Source organism: Siphateles boraxobius, unplaced genomic scaffold (assembly GCF_051911475.1).
Source record: "Siphateles boraxobius isolate OS27281-9 unplaced genomic scaffold, OSU_SipBor_1 123, whole genome shotgun sequence".
NCBI lineage: Eukaryota > Metazoa > Chordata > Actinopteri > Cypriniformes > Leuciscidae > Siphateles > Siphateles boraxobius.
Window position 1 is genome coordinate 365,001 of NW_027508726.1, and position 27,957 is coordinate 392,957.

General features: G+C 40.3%; 2 protein-coding genes and 1 non-coding gene across 5 annotated transcripts in view; all 3 read left to right on the forward strand.

Moving 5' to 3' along the window:
• Nucleotides 1–2,965, forward strand: part of trpc3 (transient receptor potential cation channel, subfamily C, member 3) — a 74,389-nt gene extending 71,424 nt beyond the window's left edge. For all 3 annotated transcript variants that reach the window (XM_077224269.1, XM_077224277.1, XM_077224284.1), the window contains one exon: nt 217–2,965. In XM_077224269.1, the coding sequence (XP_077080384.1) occupies nt 217–359 (143 nt within the window). In that variant the 3' untranslated portion in view covers nt 360–2,965. The remainder of the gene's footprint in view (nt 1–216) is intronic.
• A 3,514-nt stretch (nt 2,966–6,479) lies between these two features.
• On the forward strand, nt 6,480–19,817 carry LOC143732857 (glutathione S-transferase P-like). Its single transcript, XM_077224297.1, has 10 exons — nt 6,480–6,679; nt 8,046–8,123; nt 16,093–16,197; nt 16,840–16,967; nt 17,433–17,468; nt 18,015–18,121; nt 18,270–18,357; nt 18,988–19,091; nt 19,226–19,327; nt 19,413–19,817. Coding segments are annotated over exons 4-10 (627 nt in total). The 5' UTR covers nt 6,480–6,679; nt 8,046–8,123; nt 16,093–16,197; nt 16,840–16,966; the 3' UTR covers nt 19,602–19,817.
• Nucleotides 6,484–6,566, forward strand: trnal-cag (transfer RNA leucine (anticodon CAG)). Its single transcript has one exon. It is a non-coding gene; the product is annotated as a tRNA-Leu (tRNA).
• Nucleotides 19,818–27,957: the final 8,140 nt, after the last annotated feature.

Genomic DNA, 27,957 nt, shown 5'->3' on the forward strand with positions numbered 1-27,957 from the left:
TATTGAAATTAAATATAGCGCATTCATTTAATAAAAATGACATTATTATATGATTATGGTCTCTGGTCTGTTTTGACCACGAACAACACAACACGCGTGTGACTCCCAAATGAACAATACCAGAGGGTTAAGCACGTTTAGCTCACCAAATGTTTCCTGACCGGTCTGGTGTGAATTCACTGTGTTTGTATTGTCATATTTGCGTGTAATCTGTAGGTGAGCTGAAGGAGATAAAGCAGGATATTTCCAGCCTGCGATATGAACTGCTGGAGGAGAAGTCTCAGGCCACAGAAGAGCTTTCAATCCTCATTCAGAAACTCAGTGACAAACTCAACCCACGTCCCGTCCATCCGCACTGACCCCTGCTGACCTCAGCTTTTATCTTAAATAAATCCTACTTTATTATGCAGAGATCATTTTTACACTGCAACATGTCCATTTTCGAGTTTGTGGCAGGATTGTTTGCTGAACATTAAGGCATAAATGCTACACTTCTCCTTTAAGTTTCTGTTAACTAGTTTGTATCCTGTGAGTGGAACATAAGCTCCACCCTTTAATGATGATTGGCCTGGTATGTTTTGATTGACAGCTCCACCTATTTTAACAATTACCTATTTAATGCAATATTCAGTGAGCGAGTGTGAGTGACACTCACTGTCTGTTTCTATTTTTTTCTTATTGTTTACTCATGTTCAGGTGTTTATTGCACAAAGATGTGTGTATCGAAAACCATATGTTTTATATACAACGGAAGTCAGTGTGAATATTTCAATATGCGTAATGTACAGTATTTCTCCAGCAACTTTAGAAAGGGATATTTTGCCTGCTTTATACATTCATTCATTGGGAACCTGTATAAGTGTTACTGTGAAGCTACAAAGTAGATGAAATATTAGTGGTCCATTGTCCCCAAAACCTATTATGCTATTTCCGATATTTCCTTTCATGTAGTGTGTAATACAGCTGTTTTTTGGATGAATTCAAAGTGCAGATAAATGGAGTTATTTTGTCCTAAAAGAAAGAAGTGATTCTGATCTGAAACCAGTTGTCAGTAATTCACTCTCACTTCCTGCATAGGTTTGTAACTAATTTGCATAATGCCAGTCTATTGTCTTGATTGGCTGAACAATCTCTTAGCCCCGCCCTCAAACATTAGTTGATCTGAGACTGGAAGAGTTTGGTTTGTGTTGTTCATGTCGAGAAGACGCTGTTTTCTGAGCCTATGTTTACACGGAAACGATCTGAAGAGAAAACGCAAAAGTGGCGTTGCGTTATCACTTTTTATTCTGCGTTTAGACGAGCGTTATCGGGGGGAAATCCGCGTGCATATGATGACGAAAAAGTGTGTGAAATTCGTGGTAGTATGCACTCCAGGCGGCTAGGTGGCAATGTGAAGCACTGCGACACAACAACACCAATATCTGAGAATATTTTGTACAACTGCTGAAAAGACTCTTGTACGTTTATCAGAGCTGATATGGCAACTTGAAGGTCCGACGTATGGAAATAATCCGACATATTGGGGTAATTTTCCTGTACATGGCGCATGCCTGTGACGTAAACGCGTACGCGACGTGAGCCACAGTGAGCAGATTTGCGTTTTTACCGTTTAGATGGGAACGCGATGGTGGATCGTTTTTAAGATTTCCACTCTGGAGGGTGGTTTCACTTTTTGCGTTTTTAAGCCCCCAAAACGCCGTCGCCGTGTAAACGAAAGGCACATCCGATAAAATATTTTTACGTTTTCACCCAGAATCGTTCTCGTGTAAACAGGGCCTGAGATTGATACGGTAAAACCCACGCCATCGTTACTGTTCGTATCACTGTGTCAAGAGCTGAGATTCAGATATGATAATGAGCGTTTGCTTCCTGACCAATCAGAGCAGAGCAGCTCTCAGAGAGGCGGGGCTTAGAGACACTGAATCCTAATTGAAGCGTTTCAGACACTGAGAGGAAAGAGCTGAAGCTGCAGTGGAGATTATGAGAATATTAAAGTGTTTTTGCATATAAACCTGTTGAAGGAAACTCCAAAACAACATTAGGAGCCTTTAAAAAATACATTATGGGACACTTTCAGATGTAGAGACTTCTAGCACAAATCTTTGCAGGGTAAATGTCTGTATAGTGTCATGATCTGACAAATTATTAATAATATTATTTCTTTTTACAGTAACTTCAGTTGTTTGCCCCAAAAATCACGATTTATCAAATCCATAAGGCTTATATCCTTGTGTGCAGCTCAAAATTAATCATTTCTGAGCTGCAAATTGAACATAGAATCATTAAAAGTCATTTTGACACTTTTTGAGAAATTTCATCTGTGTGTGCATTATTCCTTTAAGATGTTTTTTGTTTGTTTGTTTGTTTTTCACTGTTTTGTGATGTCTGAGCAGAAATGAGCTTGTAAAGATCATGATATCTCACTTATTTGTATAATGTAAAAACCCAAACTCTAACAAAACAGAGTTGCATAAACATGAATGTTGAGAATCGATGCAGTTCTGCTGTAGTAAAGCTCATGTTGGTCCATAGATGGAGCCAGTTCATTTCACAAAGTGCAAGTCTGCGGTTTTTTTTGTTTTGTTTGTTTGTTTGTTTGTTTAAATTCAAGGCTCTGCTGTTGAATTATGTATGTAGTATAGCCATAAAAAACCAGTAGATGGTATATTTGATGATAGACACAGAATATCTGCAGCAGTTTATATGTAGGACTATCAGAGATTTGCTCTGGCAGGGCTACAACAAAATATCACGTGTGTGAAAATATGTGCAGATGTTTTTGCTTGTTTGTGTATATTTAGACATTTAAGCTATGCATTTTCATATACTTATCAATTAAATGATTTTAGAGCGAAACCTAAGAAATGTAACTATGACATAATAAGAATTGCTGTAATACACTAGCACTGAGACTCTAAATTTGACATTTTTAATGTTTTATATAAAATCTATTGAAAAAAGCAAACGTGTTGTATTTCATCATGTATTCTGAGCACATCACACAGGTCTACAGGTGAAACTGAATGTTTTCACCATTCGCAACCATTTCTGAGGCGTTTTATGCCAGAATGGAGTCGTTTCTGATACAAAGACATGACAAGTAAAAAGAGTAAAGGCCCGTTCACACCAAGCACGATAACTATAAAGATAACGATAAAGATATCATTCTAAAAATCGTTCTCCATATTAAAGAATAACAAAGTTCACACCACAACTATAACGATAAAGATATGAGGAACGATATCGTTGGGATCACTTTCAGAACGATTTTTTTCCAGCTGTCGATCGATAAAACGCTGACAGCCAATCAGAATCCATTCTAATTTAAAGGTCTCGTGCATTTAAAATGGCAGATGACATTGCAGAGAAGTTAAACGTCGAGGTACAAAAAAATCCTCCACTTTTTGACAACTCAAACCCTCTTTTCAAGGATACGTTAAAAAAGATGGACATATGGAAAGCAATCGGTCGTATCCTGGGAATAAATGGTGAGAAGTATTAATGATGAGATATTATGCAGTTAGCATAGTGTAACAAAATTACCTAAGGTAGGCTATCCAGCGCTAGTTTTGACAACATTGCTGAAGTTCCAGGGAAAAAGGCGTTGTATAGGCCAGGCCTACATAAAGGTGTTGACTAGGCGATGTTTTTATTCCATTATTGACTTCGTCAGCTAAATTCACTGTTAGATTAGATCGATTAGACTTGGTAGATTCACTGTTTAGATGCGCTCGGGACATAGCATGCTGGCTGAGGACATCTGCTGGCAAAGACGTGTTAAGGCATTAAGAACAGCAAAAACATATTCAATGACATGTTGTAAACAACAATTATAATAAAATACGGATTCTCCCAACTCCTCTCGTCTTTTAAGGATATCGTGTATCCAAAAGCGCCTGTTTTTCTTTTGATATTTTTTTGTAACGTAAAGCAGCAGCAGGTCATCCATTTTGGCTACTTTGAAACCGCAGCGCGGGCGCGCGCGTGCTTAGAATTAAAAGACCATTATCGGTCGTTGGTGTGTGTGGACGCATATATAGTTATCTTTATCGTTATCTTTATAGTTATCGTGCTTGGTGTGAACGGGCCTTAAGAATGTGCATTTATTAAAGCTTTGCATAATCCTTTAAATAATTGAAATGCGGATTAATATGTGTTCTTATGACTGCTTTATTATAAAACTGTATCTCGGGATATTTATCATAAAACGAGCCGTGAGGTGCAAGATTTTCTGATATTTATTTTGATATCAAATTTTGTCCCGTTTTTTGGCTCCATAGAGTCTTCCTCTGAGACGTTTGTATAAAGTCTGTTTCTTTTGAACGCATGTTCTGACCCTCGGGAGTTACAGCAGATCATTCTGGAAAGTTATTCATGATGTCCCATGGTTCAGTTGTGACATGAAATATTATGCAATGCACAATACAAGTCTAAGTTGTCATATACAATGACTAAAGAGCCGTGCTATCAATGTTCAACGCATCATTCTCAAGCTTTAAAGTATCATTTTGGCTTAATTAAATCCTGAAATGAAACATGCATGATACTATTATTTAAAAATATATATTTTATGTTAATAATAGCATGCAACTGGACCAAACAATTCCCTTTCTGTCCAGAAAACATTAAGATCAATGAGTAATATTTAGCATCTTGCATGGTGTCACCTTTCTCATAGATGAAAAATCACAATTATCAAAGGCATGACAGATATTAGAGGAGGGCTGACCATGAACCGCACACAAACAATGTGTGTCATAAAAAAGCTCATTTACTCCAGTAATTACATCTGTGCTCTGTTTGCAAACTTTAAAGACATTTTAATTGTCTCTACACGATAGTGTGTATAGCTTCATTCATGTGATAAAACATCCAAATGGTTTTAGAAGTCTCTTGCTATAAATAACATCCTGACAGTTTTTACTTTACATTTTTCGGGCAGATTTGGCATATTTATGGGTTGTGCTGGAGGACTAGGAGACAACACAGTCTCATGAAAGTGCGTATCTATACCACGAATGTTATTTCTCGTTCCATTTAGGCTACAAAAAACACCTTTGTTAGGATTAGGGGTGGGGAGTGCGTGCGTTTTACACATGTAATTCATATGCACATGTAATTCATTTTCATATGCACACGTGCATGTGAAAGTGCATATCATATGCACGCAAAAACTAATTTTGCTGTATAAACGGCACAGAAATTACATTAGTTGTATAGATACGCACTTTCATGAGATCGGTCATGTGGGGTTTTGATGAATAAAGAGAGATTTGAAAACAAATCTTTCACATTACAAATGCTTCCTGAAAAGCTCCATAGATCAGATGTTTGGTTTGCTGGTCTTAAAGGTAGGGTAGGCATTTTTTTTCATAAACACCGTTTGTTATTCTGGTTGAAACTCTCTTCACATCCTGATAGCAAGCAATAATATAAGTGATTTAAATATAACAACGCCCTATTTGAGGGTATAGGGGGTGATTTTGGATTTAGCCTATGTGTTTTAAAGGAGGCGTGGCTTTGGAGACACTGGGATCTTGTGCTTTCAAAGCTAGCTTGCTATTATTAGCCTGTCCGAAATTGCCTACCCTGCCTTTAACTAAAAACCAAGCTGGTTTCTATTATGTTTCCATTCCAACATTAGGCTACTTCTTAATTGCAGAGTGAGAGACTAGCAAAACCATAAGCCAATAGCTAAGACCAAACAATAGTATGATCAGACGCCTCCATTTTCCCTCGACAGGCCTGGCATTTGGTGTTGTGTCCCTGACTGGATGTGTCCCTGAAATGTCCTTGTTTTAGCATGTTCAAAACCGACCAACGTAGCATAAATCAGAATGAGCTTTATTCATAATCAGAAACATAGCATGAAAGCATAAACATAACGTTTTTTTAAAGCTGTAATTAATGTGTATTGCAGTTTGTGAAAATGAAACCATTACAAAAATAAATTCAAAATATTTGTTAAATACAGTTTTACTTAGGCTATATGTTTTCAAATGGATTGTTTTATTTTTGTAATGTGTTTTTTAAAGTCACAATTTTGTTATAATATTTTTTATATAGTTTTGCTATTTGCAGTGGTTACTAGCCTATTTACTATTTTTATAGTGTGATTTTTGGTTAATTGCATTAAAACATCATAATAAAATTATTACAATATTACAGAACCCACAACAATTAAAAAGCAAAGACGTGAAAACCAAAACATGTATTCTCCCCGTTTGTGTCATGTCATTCTACATAGATCAGTGGGCTGAACTAGGAAATGTCCCCTGTTTTCATTTCGGAAATCAAAAATGTTTTAGCAAGCCATAAGCTTCATAGCAATGTCAAATTCATGCTATTTTTATTTAAGTCAGATCAATTAATTTTATTTGAATTACTTTTTTTAGCGCAACTTTATACAATGCTTTATTTTTAAAGCATGTTAAGATAAAACCAAGGACTTTTATTATGAATCTGCCTTGTTATTTTCCGTGTGTCAGGATGGCCGAGCGGTCTAAGGCGCTACGTTCAGGTCGTAGTCTCCCCTGGAGGCGTGGGTTCGAATCCCACTTCTGACAAGATATCTTTTTCTCATCTAAATAAATCCTGTAACATAATGACACTTTACCACATGACACCAGCAAGTCCTAAAGAGGCTGATTAAAGTGTTATCCACCCTACAGGACATCAGGTAATTTATTTGATAAGTTCAGTTGTTTGTGTTGTGGTGGAGGTGGACAAAGCACACAACTTCCTTACTTAAGTAAAAGTACAGACGTACTCATTTTAAAAAGTACTTAAGTGTCAAAAGTAAACAGTAAATGTCAATCCATTGTTTTGAAAAAGAAAATGAAAATCGGACGTTCTGACGTCAGACCGACTCTCATTTCCATCCAAAATCTTCCACTAACTGACGTTATACTACTTTCTACTCAAGGACCTTGACAGAAATGTAGTGCAGTAAAAATTAGGATATTTGTCTTTTAAATGTAGTGAAGTTAAAGTAAATAGTTTCCAGAAAAAACAATACTCAAGTAAAGTACAGATACTCAAAAAGTGTACAAGTACAATTCTCAAGGAAATGTGATTTGTTACTGCCCACCTCTGGTTTTGTCTTCATTATATTTCAGGATACACCCAACCGTTCTAATAAATACAAGTTCCTCCTTCCTTTTTTCTTTTGTGGCATCACAAAGATATTGCATAAAGCACTGAGTTCAGATTACAAAACACCATTCAATACCCAGACTAATGTTACAGCCCTTGTTTAACATTGGTTCCCTTTCCGTGATGCTCATGAAATATTTAGGTACAAATTGTTGAACATTTTTAAATGAACTCACATCAGCTGCGAAGGAGAAATGTTACTGGAATAACACTGTGACAACTAGCCCCAGCCTCCATTATAAACAGTGCAGCATTGTGTTTTCTGTACTCTTTACTGTATTATCTTCATGCTTGCACAGAAAGCTTTTCGTTGTCGTTTTATTGTGACCAGTGAACTTTGAGCAGCTCAACCTAGGAAATGTTGTTTGATTTGTGTGGCTTTGGAAGAAATACAGAGTTCAGCACTACAGTTTAAGATTAGTTTACGTCTTCTGATATCCATTTGAGTTAATGCTATTCAACGGCTAAAAAAATTCATTCACGTAAATATCACATTAAGCACTTAATAAATAACGTGACACATGATAGTCTGGGTATTGAGTGTGTTTGGTCATCTGACCTAAGCATGCGTGCTGTGACAGTAAGAAAGAAAGAAACCTTGCATGGATTAACATATTTTTTGTGGCCTGAATGCATGTGTGAGCCGAAATGAACTTCTCTATACATGACAAGACAGTCTTTACTCAACAAGACGAGAGCATGAATAAAATTAGAGATGTTGAGATGTTCATTGCACCCTCGATGCAACTTTTTCAAATAGAATACACGTAGAACTTTTTGTTTATGACAATCTGATAAACTCTATTAACCCTTTGATGCATGAACATAGGTCAATCAGAAGAATAACTCACGATGGATTTCATGCTAATTCTATTCTGGATTGTTTTCAGAAACCATTTGGTAACTGACTTCTTCAAAATATCTTCAGCACAAGAAAGAAATGAATACAGGTTTGGAAAAACATGAGGGTGAGTAAATCATGACAGAATTTTAATTTTTGGGTGAACTATCCCTTAAATATAAGTATTTGCCTTTAGACAGCAAGGATTGTCTAGTGTGCCCTTAAAAAGAGAGAAAACTTCTATGCAGGTTAAAAGTCTGTCCTTTTGTCAGTGTTGTCATGTCATGACTTGTCATGTTGTTGAATCTTACTGTAACTTGAGAATATCAATGACTTAAGTCATCAATCAAGACTACTGTAGATTTCATGGTAACTTGTATGTACAGGAATAACTTCAATGTTGATCCAGTCATTTCAGGACAAGCTGGCGAATGCAAACACACTTACGGGACAGTTGTATATGTTTGCTATGGCATTATGGTGTGTTAGGGTGATTCTGCACGTCTAGTGACTGGAAGAACCAGTTCTTGGATAATCACTGCTAAGTTAACACTGTGACGATTTACAAACAGATATAATTGTTTGCATTGGTCCTTCCTTTCGCTGTTGAAACATGCAAGTCACAGTGAAGAAAGGAAAGGGTTGAAGATCATTAAAGGCGTTGCAGCTTTTGCATGGCTGACGTGCTATTTCTCCATAACTAACGACCAGGAATATATATATATATATATATATATATATATATATATATATATATATATATATGATAATGGACATGATTTGAAAAGGTTAAATGCTCCTGAAAAACATAGTCACACTTGTATTGTTCGCGGTCAAACATTAGCGCATTGGAAATGAATGGGAGACGAATTTCCTCTAGTGGACGCGTTTGGTACTGCAGCCGAACACACTCATTTCTTTTAGAAATCAACCTCAATTTGGAACACAACTTGTTTAGATTTATGGCTTTAGTTTTCTCACAGTTTTAGAGTAAACGTCTCTGGTTACTCACGTAACCGTAGTTCCCTGAGAGGAGGGAACGAGACATTACGTATGGGGAAATCCATTTTCCTCGAATCATGAAGTCTGATAGAATAACTCTTTTGCTTGCAAATAGCCAATGGCGGTCCCGCCATCACCTGATTGGCTGACACTGCTCAATATAGGTGACGGCGGGCGCCAAAAACCTCAGAATCTTAGCTGAACGAGAGTAAGGAGACTGAAAGTCCCTCCCACACGGCAGGTTACGTAATGTCTCGTTCCCTCCTCTCAGGGAACTACGGTTACGTGAGTAACCAGAGACGTTCCCTTATCGAGTCGGTCTCTCGACATTACGTATGGGGAACAATAAAAACCCCGCCGTGTGGGAGAAACCCCGCCCAGCTCTCAGGAACAGACACCGGACCTGGTTGAAACATCTATTGGCACCGAGCCAACTCGGCATCTGCACCAACGAAGGCCCCTCCCATCAAGCTAAGCACGCTGAACTGAATGGAGGGAGATTGCAGCAAGTGATTGGTGCTTAGGAAAATACTGCCGGCTATGAATGCGGACATAACAAAGGGCACAATATAGTGGACATGATAGCTATGCTAATAATAACTCGCACTGTCTGACGACTAGTAGAACCGTGGCTAGAGCGCGCGCCATCGGGGCAGTCTAGCCTAGTCCAACGACAGCTCAGCTTTCTCTCCCTGCACTGACAGACATGTGGTGCGAATGAAGGGATATTCAAGTTATAGAATCTCGCGAAGGTATTACGAGACGACCAACCTGCCGCGAAACAAATGTCTTGAATAGACATGCCTTTCGCCCACGCCCATGATGACGCCAAACTCCTAGTGGAGTGGGCGTGCACCCCTATAGGGAAACGGCTTCCCGTGAAGCATAAGCCAGCCAGTGCACAGCCTCCACTATCCAGTGAGATAGCCTCCGTTTCGACAGCGCGCCGCCTCTTAGCACCCGCGTAGCAGACGAAGAGCTGCTCTGAAGTTCGAAACTGGCTAGTTCTGTTCACATAAGCACGCAGGGCACGCATGGGGCACAAGCGTACTTCTGAGACTCTGAAACACTGACCTCATCCGGGCAAAATGCTGGAATTGCAACCACCTGGGCTCTGATGAATATACGCAGTAGATAATAGCCCCATAATAGCATAGCACCTCAGTAAACAACAAACACATAGCCGTAGCTACAACTGTGAGTAGACGAGTTAGCACAGAATAGCCAGTTGTACTGAAGGAAACAGGGCAACATAACAGCATAGCACATGTACGTAACAGCATCGGTCGCTGTAGCGCATCCATGCATGTACATAACGCAGCATAAGTCGCCGTAGCGACAGAACTGCGTAGAGACAGAAACTGAGATGTACAGTTCGATCAGGATGGCTAGCTGCACGGAAACGGGGCAGCATTACAGCATAACACATGGTAAATTGCACATCCGTGTACGTACATACATTCAGAAACTGTGAGTATGCCCAGTATATTAAGATAGCTAGTTTTGCACTGAAAGAAACAGAGCAACAAAATAGCAACACGCGTCCTTATACGTACATCAGTGCAGTGTAGTCGCTGTAGCGACAAACTGAATATGCAGTTTGATAGGATAGCTGGTTGTTGCACTGAATGATAGAGGGCAACATAACAGCATAACACATCAGTGTGCACATTTTAAACATCTGTGTGTATAATGCAGCTCAAGTTGCTGAAGCGACCGAAACTGCATGAATATGCGTACACAATGGTCCATTACATTGAAGGGCAGCATAACGCTTCAATATCTACATAGATGCAATGCAAGTCGCCGTAGCGACGACTGAGACTATGCACAAGCATAGTTACATTTTTGTGTACAAAAAACACAGCGTCAGAGGCATAGCGACATCGACTGTGAATACGTAGTTAATCGGAATAGCCGGCTGCACTGAGGATACAGGGCAACATATAACGGCATAAATCATAGACACATATCAATGTACATAAGACAGCGTCTGTGGCATCGCGCAACAACTGTAACTACACAGTACAAGAGTAGCCAGTTGCACTGAAGGATACAGGGCAATATATAGCGGCGTAATAGTTACACATATCAGTGCGTTGTGTGTACATCACCAACTGTGAACACGTACTTGCAGTAGTCAGAATAGCCATTGCACTGAAGGACACAGGGCAATATATAATGGCATAAATCCTTACACATAACAGTGTGGTGTGTACGTAACACAGCGTCAGTTGCATCGCGCAACAACTGTGAACACGTACTTGCAGTAAACAGAATAGCCATTGCACTGAAGGACACAGGGCAATATATAATGGCATAAATCCTTACACATAACAGTGTGGTGTGTACGTAACACAGCGTCAGTTGCATCGCGCAACAACTGTGAATACACACTGTGTAGTAATCAGAATCGCCATACAGGGCAATGAATGCTGCGGCGGGGGCTGGGCGCCAGCCACCGGGAAAGCATTGACTGCTATATGAAATGGTACAGCTCGTCCGCGGCTTCATGCACGGGGACATAGATTGCCATCTCCTCGGGTTTCCCCGAGCTTCCGCTCTGCGATGCGTCTCCCGTCTATGAGGCGGGTAATGTTGGGGAGAGAAGCTCTTTTGCTGAGACATGTAATGTACCTTGTTATTGAAACAGAACACAGCGGTTTCAGAAACAACACATTCTCGTCGAACTCTGGGCGGGAACACGCCCTCTTCGCACCGGTCCGACGAACACGTCCCGCGCTCTTTCCTCCCTGACACGCACATCAGGAGCGCGTTTTTTTTTTTTTTTTTTTTTTTTAGCGACTTCCTGAACTGCCTCTCGCTTCAGCTTTACGGCCCGCGCCGAGGCCACCTTGCCGACGGCAGCTCCTTGGGCGCTGTCCACTCCAGCACCATATCTGCCACCGCCTCAGTGAGAATGGCCATAAGCTCCGCATCCAAAGAGGCGAGGGCGCCTTCAGACGGAGACTCGGACTATTGGCGTCTTCATCGTCGTAACCGAACGAGATAATTCCCGTGCTTCCTCAAGAGGGCGGTAAATGGCCTCAAGAGTAACTCACGGGCTCTGCCACGTGAGGATGGCGTGGACCTTGGGCCGACGTCAGCGCCTCAACAGAACCCGCGAATGGAGATCTCTGCCGTCTCCCGGTCCGCGGCTCGACGGCGGCAGACTGGGGAGAGGCAGGAGACACTAGGTCGTCGCTACGTGCAACGGCCAGCCTTGCACGAAGGATCTGATGGGAAGCTCCTCACAGGCGGGACATCCCGATCCCTCGAGTGCCGCCTCTGCGTGGTCCCGACTCAGGCACAGCACACAAGTTGTGTGCGTCCGGGATTCAATGGGTCCACCACACGGGCGACAAAGAGACATAATATAATCCACCGGAACGCGAGAGGGGAATTAAAACTCCTTAATATACTCCGCTCTGAATGCGTACATCAACGGTGAAAACAGACTCGAGTGAAGAAAAAAGATTCTGAGGTTTCTGGCGCCCGCCGTCACCTATATTGAGCAGTGTCAGCCAATCAGGTGATGGCGGGACCGCCATTGGCTATTTGCAAGCAAAAGAGTTATTCTATCAGACTTCATGATTCGAGGAAAATGGATTTCCCCATACGTAATGTCGAGAGACCGACTCGATAAGGGAACCGTGTATTTCATATAAAAAGTGTAAATGGTATTTTTGTGCATTTTTCATAACAATAGATGTTATGAAACATTAACACAATAAATGTCAAGTTTACATTTTAAACTTTTTTTTTTTCACTTCAGCAATAATCTGACCAGTTTCTTCTTTAAAAAGAGACCAAACTGAAGTCTCTGCTCCAAAGCATTCAAGACACCAAACAGGAAGTGAGACTGTATCTTTGCAACACTTTGGGATGTTGTAATAAAACGAGTATGACTTTGCGACCATGTAAGAGTTTGGGAACAATGCCAAGTCGTGCTCAGATCACATTAAAGTTAAAACTGTTCATAATCAGAATAGCTATAAAATTGTCCAAAAAGTCTTAATTTCTTTGGATTTAATGCAATACGTGTTTTGGGTGTCCCTGTAACTCATGATTGCAGCTATATTTTTATCTTTTATCTTTTTAAGCTTCATAAACCGAATCTAGTAAAAAAGTTGAAATTGAAGCTAGGTTTTTTCTTTAGGAACAAATCTTGTTTTACTTTTTCTACTAGAAAAAGTCTAGTCGATGCCACATTTCTCTCTATTATTGATTATGGTGATCTGTTGTATATGAATGCCCCAACAAAGTATCTTCAGATGTTAGATGCTGTGTTTCATGGAGCTTTAAGATTTATTTCAAATCGCAGACCCCTCACTCATCACTGTACACTTTACTCCACAGTGAATTTGCCTTCTCTGTCAAATCGCCGGCTTACTCACCTTTATATCTTTATATATAAGGGCATTATAGGCAGGCTTCCATGTTACATATCTGAATTTCTTACTTTTACACAGAGTGCCTATGGTTTACGGTCCCAGAAAACTATTTTATTGAATGTACCTCAAGCCCGGACAGAGTTGTTCAAAAAGGCTTTCATGTTTGTTGCACCTTCTACTTGGAATGATTTACAGAAAACACTTAAACTACAGTGTCTAATTTCCTTAAATGATTTTAAAGGTTATGTTAAAACTATAGAACATGAGTCGATCCACACGTGCAAATGTTTTAATTAATGGCACTTTTATTTAAATTGAAATGTACTTGAGTTGTCTTTGCCTCTTTTGTGTTTGTTCTGTGATTTCGTGACCTAATTTGTACTGCTATCTTGGCCAGGTCTCTCTTGAAAAAGAGATTTTATATCTCAATGAGACAAACCTGGTTAAATAAAGGTTGAATAAAAAATAAAAAAATCTAAATGTGTTTTTCTTTTCTCAGATTATTTTATGTTTTGGGAGTTTTTCCATGTTCTCTATTGGTGGCCGAGGCCGGATGAGAGTCAGAAATCACAGTAACCGCACAGTCATGTGAAATTATAATTGCTTGAAATGCCTGTTTATGTTTGCATATGTGGTCTTGAACTTAATTATTAGCTAAGAGGCTTTATCTCGTATAATAATTCATTTAAAAACCATAAATGCAAACATAAACGGGTATTGCAAGCACATGTTTGACAGGCTTGCAGGATATATCCCTAAAATGTATTTGGCTCCTAAACGTTTGACCATACTTCTAGTTTGTTTATGCTGGTTTATCTAATAATAGTAATGTCTTGTGCTCAGAGCCGTCACCCGGGTGAGAGGAGCCACAGGAGATGGAGAAACATTATGGGAAAACCTTAGCTTAAATGCAGTATGCTTTATTACGGATAATATTGATCTAAATACAATGCAAGACATGAGAAAACATATAAAAGCCTTAGGATTGTTTAGAATTTAATTTGGAAGAGGACATTTTTATCATGCATAATCATAGGAGGATTACGTCCACTATTATTAACAGATATGCATTTTTTAATGGATTCTTAATTCTTAAAGTTGACATGAAACAGAAGTTGTGCTCATCTTTTCTTCACTATTGTGTCGTATCCGAGTGAAACGCTTCTGGAACAAGAACAAATGTGGGCGGGGCTTGATTTTGTCTGTGTGGAATTGATTGGATGGTTGTGGTTTGCTATTGGTGGATCTCATGTGAGTGACAGGTTGCCCCGCCCACATCATCAGAGAAGAGAAGCGATGCTGCGAGAGGAACTTATTCTGATTCAAGATTATTACAACAATAATGATGTGCACCGATAAATCATTTATAATGAATACCGCACAATTCCATAAAAAATAAAAATTGTAAGTTTTGATTTCATCTACTTTACGTTTACAGCTGCTTGGACTGACATGGATAAAACCCTGATAGACCAAATACTAAAATAACAGTTAATTCTCCACAATAAGTGTTGTTGCATAACCACTGCTTTCATTGCCAGGGGAAATAATATATGAATACTACTTACCTTGTCATTAAAAGCAAAATATCAAACTGCATGAAGACCTTGCCCCTATTAAAACCATTATTAAAACACACAATTATGATCAGGTGAATTTAAAAGGTTTAAGGTTCAGATTTTAAGTGCATGCAACTCACAACTCACACTTATGCCATTGCACACACTTTCCTTAATGCATTTTGTTCAAATAATGTGACATTTAATGCTGTATTTTAATCTGCACACTATCAGCTGCTGTCGCTCCTCTGAAATAATGGCCTACATCCAGTTAATGTTACACTGACATGTGACAGTATTTGAATACCGAACATTATTGTGAACACATTTAGATTGTGTGTTTTATGCATTTATACTGTAGCTTTGGTGTATAATGGTGATTCTGCACTTTTACCTGACTGTATTCACCTCCACAATGAGGACTGAACAGGAAAAACCAGTATGATACAACTGCAAATACAATCCCAACGACTGACTGAAGACAGGAGGAGTACAGATGAGGACAAGCCCATTTCTGTCAGATTTAACTGAGACATGTAGTCTACATTAAGTTTGGCTTGGGATGCATTAAGTCGTCATGAAACTGAAGTTGCGCTCATCTTTACCTCCCTATGATGTATATCTGAGTGAAACGCTTCTGGAACAAGAAAAAATGTGGGCGGGGCTTGATTTTGTCTGTGTGGAATTGATTGGATGGTTGTGGTTTGCTATTGGTGGATCTCGTGTGAGTGACAGGTTGCTCCGCCCACATCATCAGAGAAGAGAAGAGATGCTGCGAGAGGAACTTATTCTGATTCAAGATTATTAAAACAATAATGATGTGCACGAATGAATCATTTATATACTGCATTCCAATATTTAATTTTTAATAGTTCATGATGACTTTAAACATAGCCTATAGGACATTGCATTTGACATTTCCTGCTTGCAAAATATATTTTGACCCATCAGACTAAACTGCTTCAGACTCTGTAATGTCAAACCCTGGTTTGTTTGCATCTGGTTAGTTACAGAAAGTAATCCCAGGTGTGACGAGTAACAAGCTCCTCTGAGATAAATCATGAACAGAAGCGCTGATAGTCTTTCCTCAATGCAAGCAATAAAACTGCATCTCTCTCTGTCTATCTCTCTTTTCCTGCAGCTCTTTGGCCAGCTGTCTAAAATGGATGATGGAGACCAGACCAATGCAATGAAAAATGCTTTGCATACAAACTGGGTGTAAATGACCTCATCTGACCTGAACTGAGTTGGATTTTCTTTTCTCATTTCTTTTCTTTGTTTTGGCATAAGAAACTATGAAAAAGACATGCAACCAAACCATATTAAACTAGATTCAATCGCAAAGGAAAATGCAAGTAAATGAAATGCTACAGTGTTGTGGGGGATTTTTCTTACTAAATTCATGTAATGTTTGGAGGTATTAGTTGATTGGCCTGACTCAAGACATTCGGTGTGATAGAATCACAGACATTATGATAGTAAAGATGTTAAAATATAAGATGGTAAAGAATACAGAATAGAATATAAGAATACAAGATGTTAAAATATATACAATTAAAATATGATAAAAACATATTTTGAGTTGACATGCAAGCTAACTCTGCAAGCTAATCCCTCACTTCCTACCCTTTTCTTCAAGCAAGATTCTTCTAAAGAAGTTATATTTAATAAAGTTCAGGTGCTCGAGCTTAGCCAGAGCGAGAACGTCTGCTGTAATTCTTACTGTAGCCTAATTCTTCTTTAAACATCAAACGTATGCATATAAATTGTAAAAAAAATACTTGTACTACAACTTGGCTGACCCACAGGAAATCAATCAATCATACGCTTTTATTAGTGTGTTGTCATGATGATGAATACACCTAAAACACACTTTGCGTGCAAACAGGACGCGAGCGTGACTCATCAAAAACTGAGGGTTTATAAAAGGAGCCTCGCGCCGAGTCGCGCGCACTTCAGTTCACTTCAGGAACAGCGCGCGCACAGTCTTCACCCCACACTCGATCTACTACACGAGTAAGTACTTCATGACTGTCTCCTGCAATTTTGCCTTCAGTGTAAAGTGCGGACTGTGAGACCATGCATTAGTGTCGGATTACTTCACTTGCTAATAATTGCATTGCGCTGCTAAAACAAATGATTGACGGCGTCGTCACCGTAAGTCTGAAGATATTCTGCTCGTTATGTAATATCAGCTTAAGCTCAATGAATATCTTCAGACACTCTGCTTACGGTGACGACGCCGTCAATCATTTTTTTTAACGAGGCAATCAATGCACGCATATCCAAACTGCGTTGCATAGGTTTTTATTACAGCAATGGGTCTATGCTATTCTTATTTGAATAGGAACTTTTTCAGTGTACAAAATATGTGCGCAAATGTTACGTAATGCTCAAATGCTCACGCATTGAGACAAAAAAAAACAATATGCAATTTCCTCTGAACTATTTACTATCTTTTTTGTTGTTGTTTTTGTACAGTGGCTCCCTACACACTCACATACTTCGCGGTCAAAGGTTTGTATGAAAGCTGTTTCTTAACCTTGTCACATGATGCGTGTCTAACCCTTCAGAAAAGTCTGGAAAAGTTTTCATGAGCAATGAAGCTGCGAGCAAAAGTGCAACTTTCATGCAACACAAGCCATATGCAACTCTTAAATAACCCTTATATTTTAGTGGATGATTGAATGTGCCTTCAACTTTAAATTACACATAATATAGCTTGTTATTTTACTAGACGATGCATAAATGCACTCTCTGCTCCAGTCATAATCTTTGGCATCCAGCCAGCTCTAGTTGTCCACACAGACATAGTGTCTGAAGGCGTTTGCCCTAGATTGGGAATGAGGAACGAATGACAGTGAACTTCAGTCTGCATGCTCCGCTCATAAGTTGGCAAATCACAACAGCTCCTCATGAATGATTAATTGTGAAGTTATCTGTAACCACAGTATAAAGTAGTGTTTGTAGTATAATTTTGTGTAATATTCCTATGTGCTTTGAGGCATGTGATTGCTGCACACTAAGAGGATAGTAACACCCCGTGTCATGTGCCGTTTCCAGGCCGATGTGGAGCCTTGAAGATGATGCTGGCGGACTATGGGCAGCAACTGAAGGAGAACCTGGTGACCTTTGACGAGTGGACGAAGGGGGATATAAAAGCCAGTTGTGTGAGTGTCTTGATTTTCAGTTTTGTTTTTATGTAGGATTGCTATTTGAATTGTATAAATGCATAAACCATGCATGGATTATTTACATGTAGCTTGAGCTGAGTTCCCTGGTCTGCATATTGATAATTTCTTGCTTGATTTGTTTTAGGTCTTTGGACAGTTGCCTAAATTCCAGGATGGCGACCTGGTCCTGTATCAGTCCAATGCTATGCTGAGGCATTTGGGTCGCAAACATGGTAAAAAGAAAAAAAATGTAGTAGTTTACCCAGCAATGTAAATTCTGTCATTATTTTCTATATCTAAACCTGTATTCATTTCTTTCTTCTGTTGAACACAAAGAAGATATTTTGAAGAATGTTGGTAAACAAACAGTTAATGGTCCCCATTGACTTCAGTTTTAATGTCTATACTATGGAAGTCAATTGGGACCAGCAACTGCTTGATTACCAACATTAAAAATATCTTCCTTTATATTCAACAGAAAAAAGAACTTCATTCAGGTTTAGAACAACATGAGAGCGAGTAAATAATGACAGAAATTTCACCACTTTAATGCATCAGAATCAAATCAAGCTTACTTAAGTTTACTTTAAAAATGTTAGAATGAGAAATTTTGAAAACCTTTTGTGAAATATACAAACCGAGCATCCTACTCTATCCCAAAATGCAATGCAATGAACTAAAAGTATTATCATCCATGATTTATTTTAATTTACTTGATATTTACACTATGTATTAATTCCTTAGATCATAACTGGACGCCTCTCGCTGATTTAAACATGCATATTACTGAATTCAATCTTAATTTTGCATAATGCATACTACTGTATACAGAACTGTCTTAATTTATCCTCTTACACATTCAGGTGCATATGGAAAAAACGACTGCGAGGCTTCTCTTATCGACATGATGAACGACAGCGTTGAGGATCTGCGCCTAAAATATATTAAGCTGATCTACCAGGAATATGTAAGTACTGTAAATCTCACAGATGTTCAGACACTGGAAATAAAAACATAATCATCATTTTTAGAGCAAATGCATGATAAATATCAATGTTTTGTCAACAATATGACCCTAGATATGTATATTATTTTTTGTAGGAGACCGGTAAAGAAGCGTTCATCAAAGATCTGGCCAACCATCTCAAACCATTTGAAACCATTCTGGCCAAAAACAAATCTGGCTTCCTAGTCGGTGATCAGGTGAGGCTTCCAGTAGAAATATTAACTTATTTTAGTACTTGTTACATTCTGACCACCACCCATGTTTCATGTCTCTTCCTCACAGATCTCATTTGCGGACTACAACCTGTTCGACCTTCTGCTGAATCTGAAAGTCCTTTCCTCCACCTGTCTGGACTCCTTCCCGGCGCTCAAGAGCTTCGTGGATAAAACTTCTGCCCGTCCCAAAGTCAAAGCCCTGCTCGAGAATGAAGACTTCAAGAAAATGCCCATCAATGGCAATGGCAAACAGTAATTCCTCAGCCTTACACTGATAGAACACATTCTCAAACAATGGCACTTTCTGTTAAAAGGTCTTAACTGGTGCTTTGTGATTTAGCAAAATATCTCATGTCTTTGTATGAATATGTATTTTGTATCTTTAACTGTTTTTGATGGTGTTTACTAACTGAAACTAGTGCCTTGTACAATAAATAAACTTGCCTTGCCTTGAATAAAAAAAAAAAATCCAGAATCGTTTAATTGCTATTTTTATATACTTTGTTGTAGAACAACCCTACAACTATATATGAAATTAAACTGCATTAAAATATAACCACTTTATTAGAATTATTTTGAAGCACTCTCATGAGCCCTACTGAATATGCATGTTTGTTTATAAATAGAAATGTAGATAAAATGGACCAGTGATGAGCATTTGTTACTTTTGTATAGTTTGATAATATTTATATGAACATATTTGTATTCCATGTTATGTTATATATTAATATAGTTATATTAGATATTTATTATATTTTAAATGTTTTCTATTCTATACAATATTATAAAAAATATGTAATATTGTTTTTTTTATACTGCACTTAAAGTTAAATTGACACACCAAGTCATAATTATAAGACAAAAAGTTGAAGTTGTAAGTTAAAAAAATCGTAATTTTGTAATGCTAAGTCATAAATATGACATTGAAAAGTCAGATTCTTGACATAAAAAGGTGAAAGACATTCTAAGACTTAATTTTGACTGTCACAATTATTAGATAAAAAGTTATAACTTCGACTTCATCTTATAAATATGACTTAATGTGTCATAATGATGACTTTTTATTGTCATTGTGATTTACAAAAGCATGTTTTTTTATGTCCTATGTGATGGAAATGGGCCAGATGTACCAGACTTTGTCTAGTTCATACTTTTAATTTGATAGCGTCTTTATCAGGCTTTTATTTTGAAAGGCTTTAAAAGTCGTTTATTTTGAAACCGTTCTCACATTTTGGCTTTTATTTTGAATGCCTTCTAGCTCATGCTTTTATTTTGAAACGTCTCGATCTGGCGTGTCTCTGCCTTCACGCTTCTGTCATCTCCCATAGCCCTCAGTCTGTACAGTTAGCAAGGTGCAGTTCCCTTTCGAGAGGTCTCTCGTATTGCGTAAGGCTAGCTTACGCTATGGGAAAACTCCTTTTCTCGAGAATATTGAAGCAAAATTTTTTAAAACGCAGTGCAGCTGCACAGCAGACACAGATTAGCGGCTAGCATGGTCATTGGCTGTGCTGCGACAACTGCACGAACCTATGGCGAGGCGGCTCACACGCGGAACCAATCAGGCTGCTTCGCGCCTTGGCACGTCAGAGCCCGCCAGAATGGGCGTGGCCTAAGCCCTTATAGTGGCCCATTCAGCCAAAGGAATCCAGATATTGTCTCCTTCAGCGAACTTCCAACTTCGCTGATCTCTGGATAAGAAGCCTTCGCCGCCGTCGAAAAACTTTCAGCGGAACAAGCCACCTGCCTTGCAGCTCTGAGGATGTTGGCTCCTGGTTTTTCAACTGGACGCCGTCTTCAGCCCGCTGTTCTGCTGTCCTATCCGGCGCGTTATATCCTTTTAAGGCATTAGTGTGTTCGCTGCTGCGTGACACTTTTTCTGAAAGAGCAATTTCCGAGGCTTTGTTGCAAATTCCTTGTTCTAAATGCGCCTTGTGCAGAGGCCCTCTCTCCGTCACATCCCCTGCGCTTCCTGTCTGGGCTGGGACCACGCGGAAGCTGCACTCGCTATGGGCGGCTGCCCTGAGTGTGACGACATGGATCTCCCCACCCTGCAGGCTCGACTGGCTGTTTTCGCCTACGACGACCCCGCTCTTCCCACTTCCTCTCTCCCTTTGATCAAGCCGCGCTAAAAGAAGCGACGCTCACAAAGGATTCCAGAGCAGATAGACACGAGCGAATGCACGCCGGGCCAGGCCCCGCCGTGCCTCGCTCTATGTCGTGCATCATGCAGAGCCCTCTCGAGCGCTCTGCATGACCCAGACGGACACTATGAGTGAGTTTCGGCCTGGAAACCAGACACGCTGAAACTGCATCTCTCACGACGGCTGTTCTCGGATGAGAACATGACTCTCTTCTATGTGCTTGCGCTAACTGTCTTACATCATTCCCGCCCCTGTGGCTCAGTGGCTCCAAGACTTGCAAGCCAGAGACCCGTGTTCGAATCCCGGCTCTGACAGGTGAAATGGGTACAGCATGTTTTAACGTCTGATTTGCACATCATTTATGAACTGTCTACATGACTCGGACGGACACAATGAATGTGTTTTCTTGCCTGGGATACAGCCACGCTGAAACTGCATTCAATCGCAGTCATGCTGTTCTCTTCACTGCGCTTGTGGCCAGCTTCCTGCAGGTTATGAGCCCACTGTAATGTATGCTCCCCTGCAAACATACGCTGTTCCACTGTCCCAGTAGCAACACAAGCATGAAAACAGCTGGGCAGCCAGATCCCTAGCACGAAGTGGCCCGGCCCCAGATTAAAAGCCTCTCACACATTCCCCAGTCCCCTCTTTTCAAATGACTGGAAATACCAACATTGCAGTAAATGGGTCTGTTATAAAACATGAACACCTGCAAACATACACCGTTTTTATTGTGACAAAAAAACAAACAAGAAAAAAAGTGAATGTCTCTGTAAAGTATGCACCCCTACACATAAGTACTGTTCCCACAGTATCAAGTTCTCCAGCGGAGAGTGTAATGAACGTAGTGCGCGTGCCCACTAAGAAGTGTGCACCCCTACACATAAACAAAGCCACCATAATGTCAATTCTCCCCCCAGCTCATGCGGGAGATGTAATAAACGTGAGTTTATTTTATTATATTTTACTTTCCTCGTTCCAAAGAAGGATGGCGGTCTCAGACCCATCCTAGATTTCAGACACCTGAACAAAGCGATATGGGAATGGTGATGGCGCAGTGAATAACGAGGATAGCAAGTGGCCGGGCATGAACAGGACGATCATCCACAGCCTCCTGCTAAAACATGTGCAACGTTCTCAATAAACCCGCCGGAACCCTCGACTTTTCAAAGCCACAAGACTGGGAAAAATGGATAAGACGGTTCGAGCGCTTCAGGGTGGCTAGCGACCTGGATAAGTCAACTGATGCTAACCAGGTAAACACGCTAATATATTGCATGGGTGACGAGGCAGTTTACGTATTAAAAGGGCTGACTTTAACCGCCGATCAGAAAGAGGTGTACAGCTCTGTTAGTGAAGGCTTCACAAACTTTTTCGTTTTTCGTGCCGAAGAAAAATGTGATTTACCAAAGGGCTAAATTTAACCATGTGCCTGCAGACTCGTTTATAACTGCTTTAAATGCACTGGCTGAAGATTGTGAGTACGGGGCACTGCGCGATTAACTGTTGAGGGACAGGATCGTAGTAGGCATCAGAGACAATGTGCTTTCACAGAAAATGCAGATGGAGAGCAGGTTGGATCTGGCAAAAGCCATTAATATGGTTAGACAAGCAGAGGACATTAAACGGCAACAAACAGACCTGAGAAGGGATGCTACACATGCTATTAAAACTAGAGTGGATGCTGTCCACACAAGGAAAGCGAAGCAGCAACCATGGAAAAATGAAAGACAGCCAGCTAAACAGTACAAAGACAAGCACGAAGCACAATCAGGAGCTGAGCATAAGTCATGCCCCAAATGTGGAAATCGGCATGCTAAGTTCCAGTGCCCAGCAAAGAATGCAGATTGCCACAACTGTGGTAAGAGAGGGCATTATGGCAAAGTGTGCAAGTCTACTAAAAGTGTGAGTGCTGTCACGGAAGATGGCGACATATTTCTGGGAACCATTGATGCAGGAGAAGATGCATGGACTGTAGACTTACAAGTAAGGCATACTAATGTGAGGTTCAAGATTGATACAGGAGCCGACGTTACTGTTATACCGGAGCAGGTGTACAGACAGATATGCAGTGACACCGCATACAACCTCACCCCAGGTAACAAAGCACTTTTTGGGCCAGGCCGTGTACCTCTCTCTTTAGTGGGTGTAGCCAGAGAAATACTGAAAAGTGGTGATAAACGCACCACAGAGGACATTTATGTAGTGAAGCCATTGAACACAGCTCTGCTGAGTAGACCCGCCTCAGTTAACCTCAGACTGGTAGCCAGAGAAGATAGTATCGACTTGGACTCTGTAAAACAACAATACCCAAAACTGTGCAGTGGGTTGGGTTTAGTACAGCAGCAGTACTCGATTAAGCTCAGACCAGATGCCAAGTCTGTATCTTTGAAAGTGCCTTGTCGAGTCCCACTACCCTTGATGGGGAAAGTAAAGCAGGAACTCCAGCGCATGGAACAGCTAGGAGTCATCAGCCGCATTGAGCAGCCGACAGAGTGGTGCTCTGGCATGGTGGTCGCACCAAAGGAATCTAAGGATGAAATCCGGATCTGTGTTGACCTCTCTCCCCTCAACGAAGCGGTGTGCAGGGAAAAGTTTATCTTCCCGTCTGTGGACCATATGCTTGGCATGCTGTCTGGAGCAATGATATTCACTAAACTGGACGCCAACATGGGGTTTTGGCAGATCCTATTATCAAAAGACTGTGCCCATTACAGGCTTGGAAGGGGTCGTCTGCCACATGGACGATGTCCTTATATGGGGTTCCACAAAAGGAGAGCATAACACACGTGTGCATGCGGTCCTGCAGAGGGGCCAGGCGGCAGGCATCACGCTGAACACAGCCAAGTGTGAGTTCAGCAAAACCAAGGTGAAGTTTCTCGGATACATCATCTCGGCCTAGGGGATGAGCCCAGACCCAGAAAAGACACGTGCTGTACGTGAGATGGATCCGCCACACAACATCAACGAGCTCAGGAGCTTTCTGGGTATGGTGTACCAACTAGGCAAGTTTGTGCCCAACCTGGCTGAAAAGGACAAAGCTCTCAGAGACCTGCTGTCAAAAAAGAACCTGTGGTATTGGGGGCCCGAACAGCAGAAGGCATTCACCAGCCTCAAGCAAGAGTTAGCGTCCACTCCGGTCCTGCAGATATATGACACAAACAAAGAACTGAAAATATCAGATGATGCCTCGTCATATGGGCTAAGCAGTGTACTTCTGCAGAAATGCAAGGGGACCTGGGCGCCTGTGGCATATGCGTCCAGGGCACTCACGAGCACGGAGCAGCACTATGCTCAAGTGGAGAAGGAAGCACTGAACCTGACATGGGCATGTGAATGATTCAGTGACTTCATCATCAGTCTCCATTTTGAGCTGGAGACGGACCACAAGCCCCTCGTGAGCCTACAGGGAGGACAAGCGCTGGGTTCGCTCCCACCTTGAATACAAAGATTCAGGTTTAGACTCATGAGGTACAGGTACACAATCATGCACGTCCCAGGGAAAAGCCTTACTACAGCAGACACTCTGTCACGGGCGCCACTGAAGGATGGCGTGACCGATGTCGATGGCTTAATGGAGGAAACTAACATATATGCCGTAATGTCCAAACCATCAAAAACCTGCTGACAAAAAAGCTATTGACCCTTACCGTGCGCTGCTGGCTTATAGGAGCACTCCTTTGAGCAATGGCTTCAGTCCAGCTCAGCTGCTTATGGGGCGGTGCCTGCACACTACTGTGCCAGCTTTCCCGGTGGTGTTGGAGCCAGCCATTCCAGACCTTAGGTCTGGTCGAAATTCTAGTCGGCGAAATAAAGGGAAAACAAACAATACTGACAATATTGTGTCTAAAAAGTAACTCACAATGTTAACTTATTGTTAAGTTAACTGTTGTATAACATAAATATCACAGTTGCAATTGTGCACGGGAAAACGGCACTCTTGCTGATGTGATATTCCAATATAACAATATATTATGATATAAATATAAGGCAAAAAAATTATTTGGAGACATACCTATGAACTGCACAGTGAGCGGATGATAGACAAAGGCGATGTCAGCTCACAGTTACTGTACATTGTGAAAACAACGATTACACTATCATAATAGACAATAACGCACACCCCATACGCACATAAAGAATTAACTTACAAATGAATTGACATTTACCAACTTTCTTCTCTCCTCTCTCGCGTGTAGGAGACAGACGTTATTCTGCTGCGAATGCGATGCGAATTTTCACGTGGACAAGCAAATCCATAAAGATAGAATAATAAAAAATAATACATACGCTAATTAGATAGTTTTCATTTGGAAAGCATTTAGATATGCCTAAGTCAAAGTGTCATCTCAAATGTAAGACCTTCATAGGTTAAAAAAAAGACTTTATAAGACTTTTTATGGCCTTATATTTTAAAAATCTAATTTAAGATTTAAGATTTTTTTAAAGATCCGCGGGAACCCTGTTTAACGTTACAACTCGTTTACTGAGTGTGCTTTAAGTAAAAACACTCAGCACCATGGGTTTGTTGATCATATATTTTATCCTTTTTCAAACTGCCACAAACTAACAAACGGTCAGGTTAAGATTAGCTGATCTAACGTTACACTTCTGTAATGCATTTAATACAAATACAACATATTAACAACTTTACTCACCTCTATATACCCTTCTTTGCTTGAATTATAATATTCGCGCAAAACTTCCACCAACTTCTGAATAGAAAAAAACATGCAGATGCATGTGCACTGATACTGTTGTGTTCCGCTTTAAGTAGTACTGCCGATCTAGACGCTTTGGCTTCACTTTTGGGCTTGTGCGGCACGCTTGGTCCAAGCTTGTTGTCACAGGGGCGCTGGCCGCCCCTGCCCCCCCCCCCCCCCCCCCCCTGCCCCCCCTTCAAATCAGAATATATATTATTGACATTCACGAATATACAGTTTCCTGGTGTTTGCGCATAACTCTCTTACATTGTTTCTTTATTTGTCTTAAACAGCAGACTTGATATTTATCAATTTCTGGTCATAATTTGGTGTAAATGAGCATATGAACAGTTGTGTCGCTGCTTATATTGATCACGCAGTAAAAATGCTCAAAACCAGTCGTCTGTGGATAAGAGTCTGAAACAAGGACTGGTGGGACGTTGTCCTGCTCCACTTCACAGTGAAAGAAGAATTATAGAATTACGGGACACTCATACCACACTTCATTCAACAGAAGAACAGCTCGTTCAGCGCGTCATACGTCATTTTTTTACCGTCTATGGTCATTACGCTATTTCTATGTCAACACACATGCGCAGTCCTTTCAGTTTCAGTTTTCAATCTGATCAAGTGTTTAATGTTCTCTCGATCAGATTAGTAAAGGAATAAACCAGCCCTTTCAATCCGATCGATTAAAGTGTTTACTTGAATGCTTTTCAGTCCGACTGAGCCGTCAATCCCGTTACTAACGGATTAGCCTATTGGGTTGCATGTAAACGTAGCCAATTTGACTTTTCAAACGTAGCCATCGTCAGAGGAAGTTATTCTGATTCAAGATTATTACAACAATAATGATGTGCACCGATAAATCATTTATAATGAATACCAAAAAAATCCATAAAAAATAAAAATTGTAAGTTTTGATTTCATCTACTTTACGTTTACAGCTGCTTGGACTGACATGGATAAAACCATGATAGACCAAATACTAAAATAACAGTTAATTCTCCACAATAAGTGTTGTTGCATAACCACTGCTTTCATTGCAGGGAAATAATAAATGAATACTACTTACCTTGTCATTAAAAGCAATATATCAAAGTTCATGAAGACCTTGCCCCCTAATAAAACACACAGTTATGATCAGGTGAATTTAAAAGGTTTACGGTTAAGATTTTAAGTGCATGCAACTCACAACCCACACTTATGCCATTGCACACACTTTCCTCAATGCATTTTGTTCAAATAATGTGACATTTAATGCTGTATTTTAATCTGCACACTATCAGCTGCTGTCGCTCCTCTGAAATAAAGGCCTACATCCAGTTAATGTTACACTGACATGTGACAGTATTTGAATACCGTACATTATTGTGAACACATTTAGATTGTGTGTTTGATGCATTTATACTGTAGCTTTGGTGTATAATGGTGATTCTGCACTTTTACCTGACTGTATTCACCTAAAATCTTCAAGAAATGTCACTCTTAACATTGTCGTCTTCTTGGCGCTGGCTAGGCAGAACTGCGGATCGTACCACACAAGTCTTGTACATGACCCTTCATCACATAGTTATAGGCATCTAAAGATTTATATGCCCTCAGTTACTCTTTACGCTCGGTTTCGCTATCGGATTGGTGTATAAGTTAGGCCGTTCAACCGGAGTTAGCCTAGCGTTAACGTTAATCCTATCAGATCGTCCATCCATTCAGTGAGTGTGTACGGGTCAGCCAATCTGGTTCCATCCGTTAAAATTAACTTTTGCAA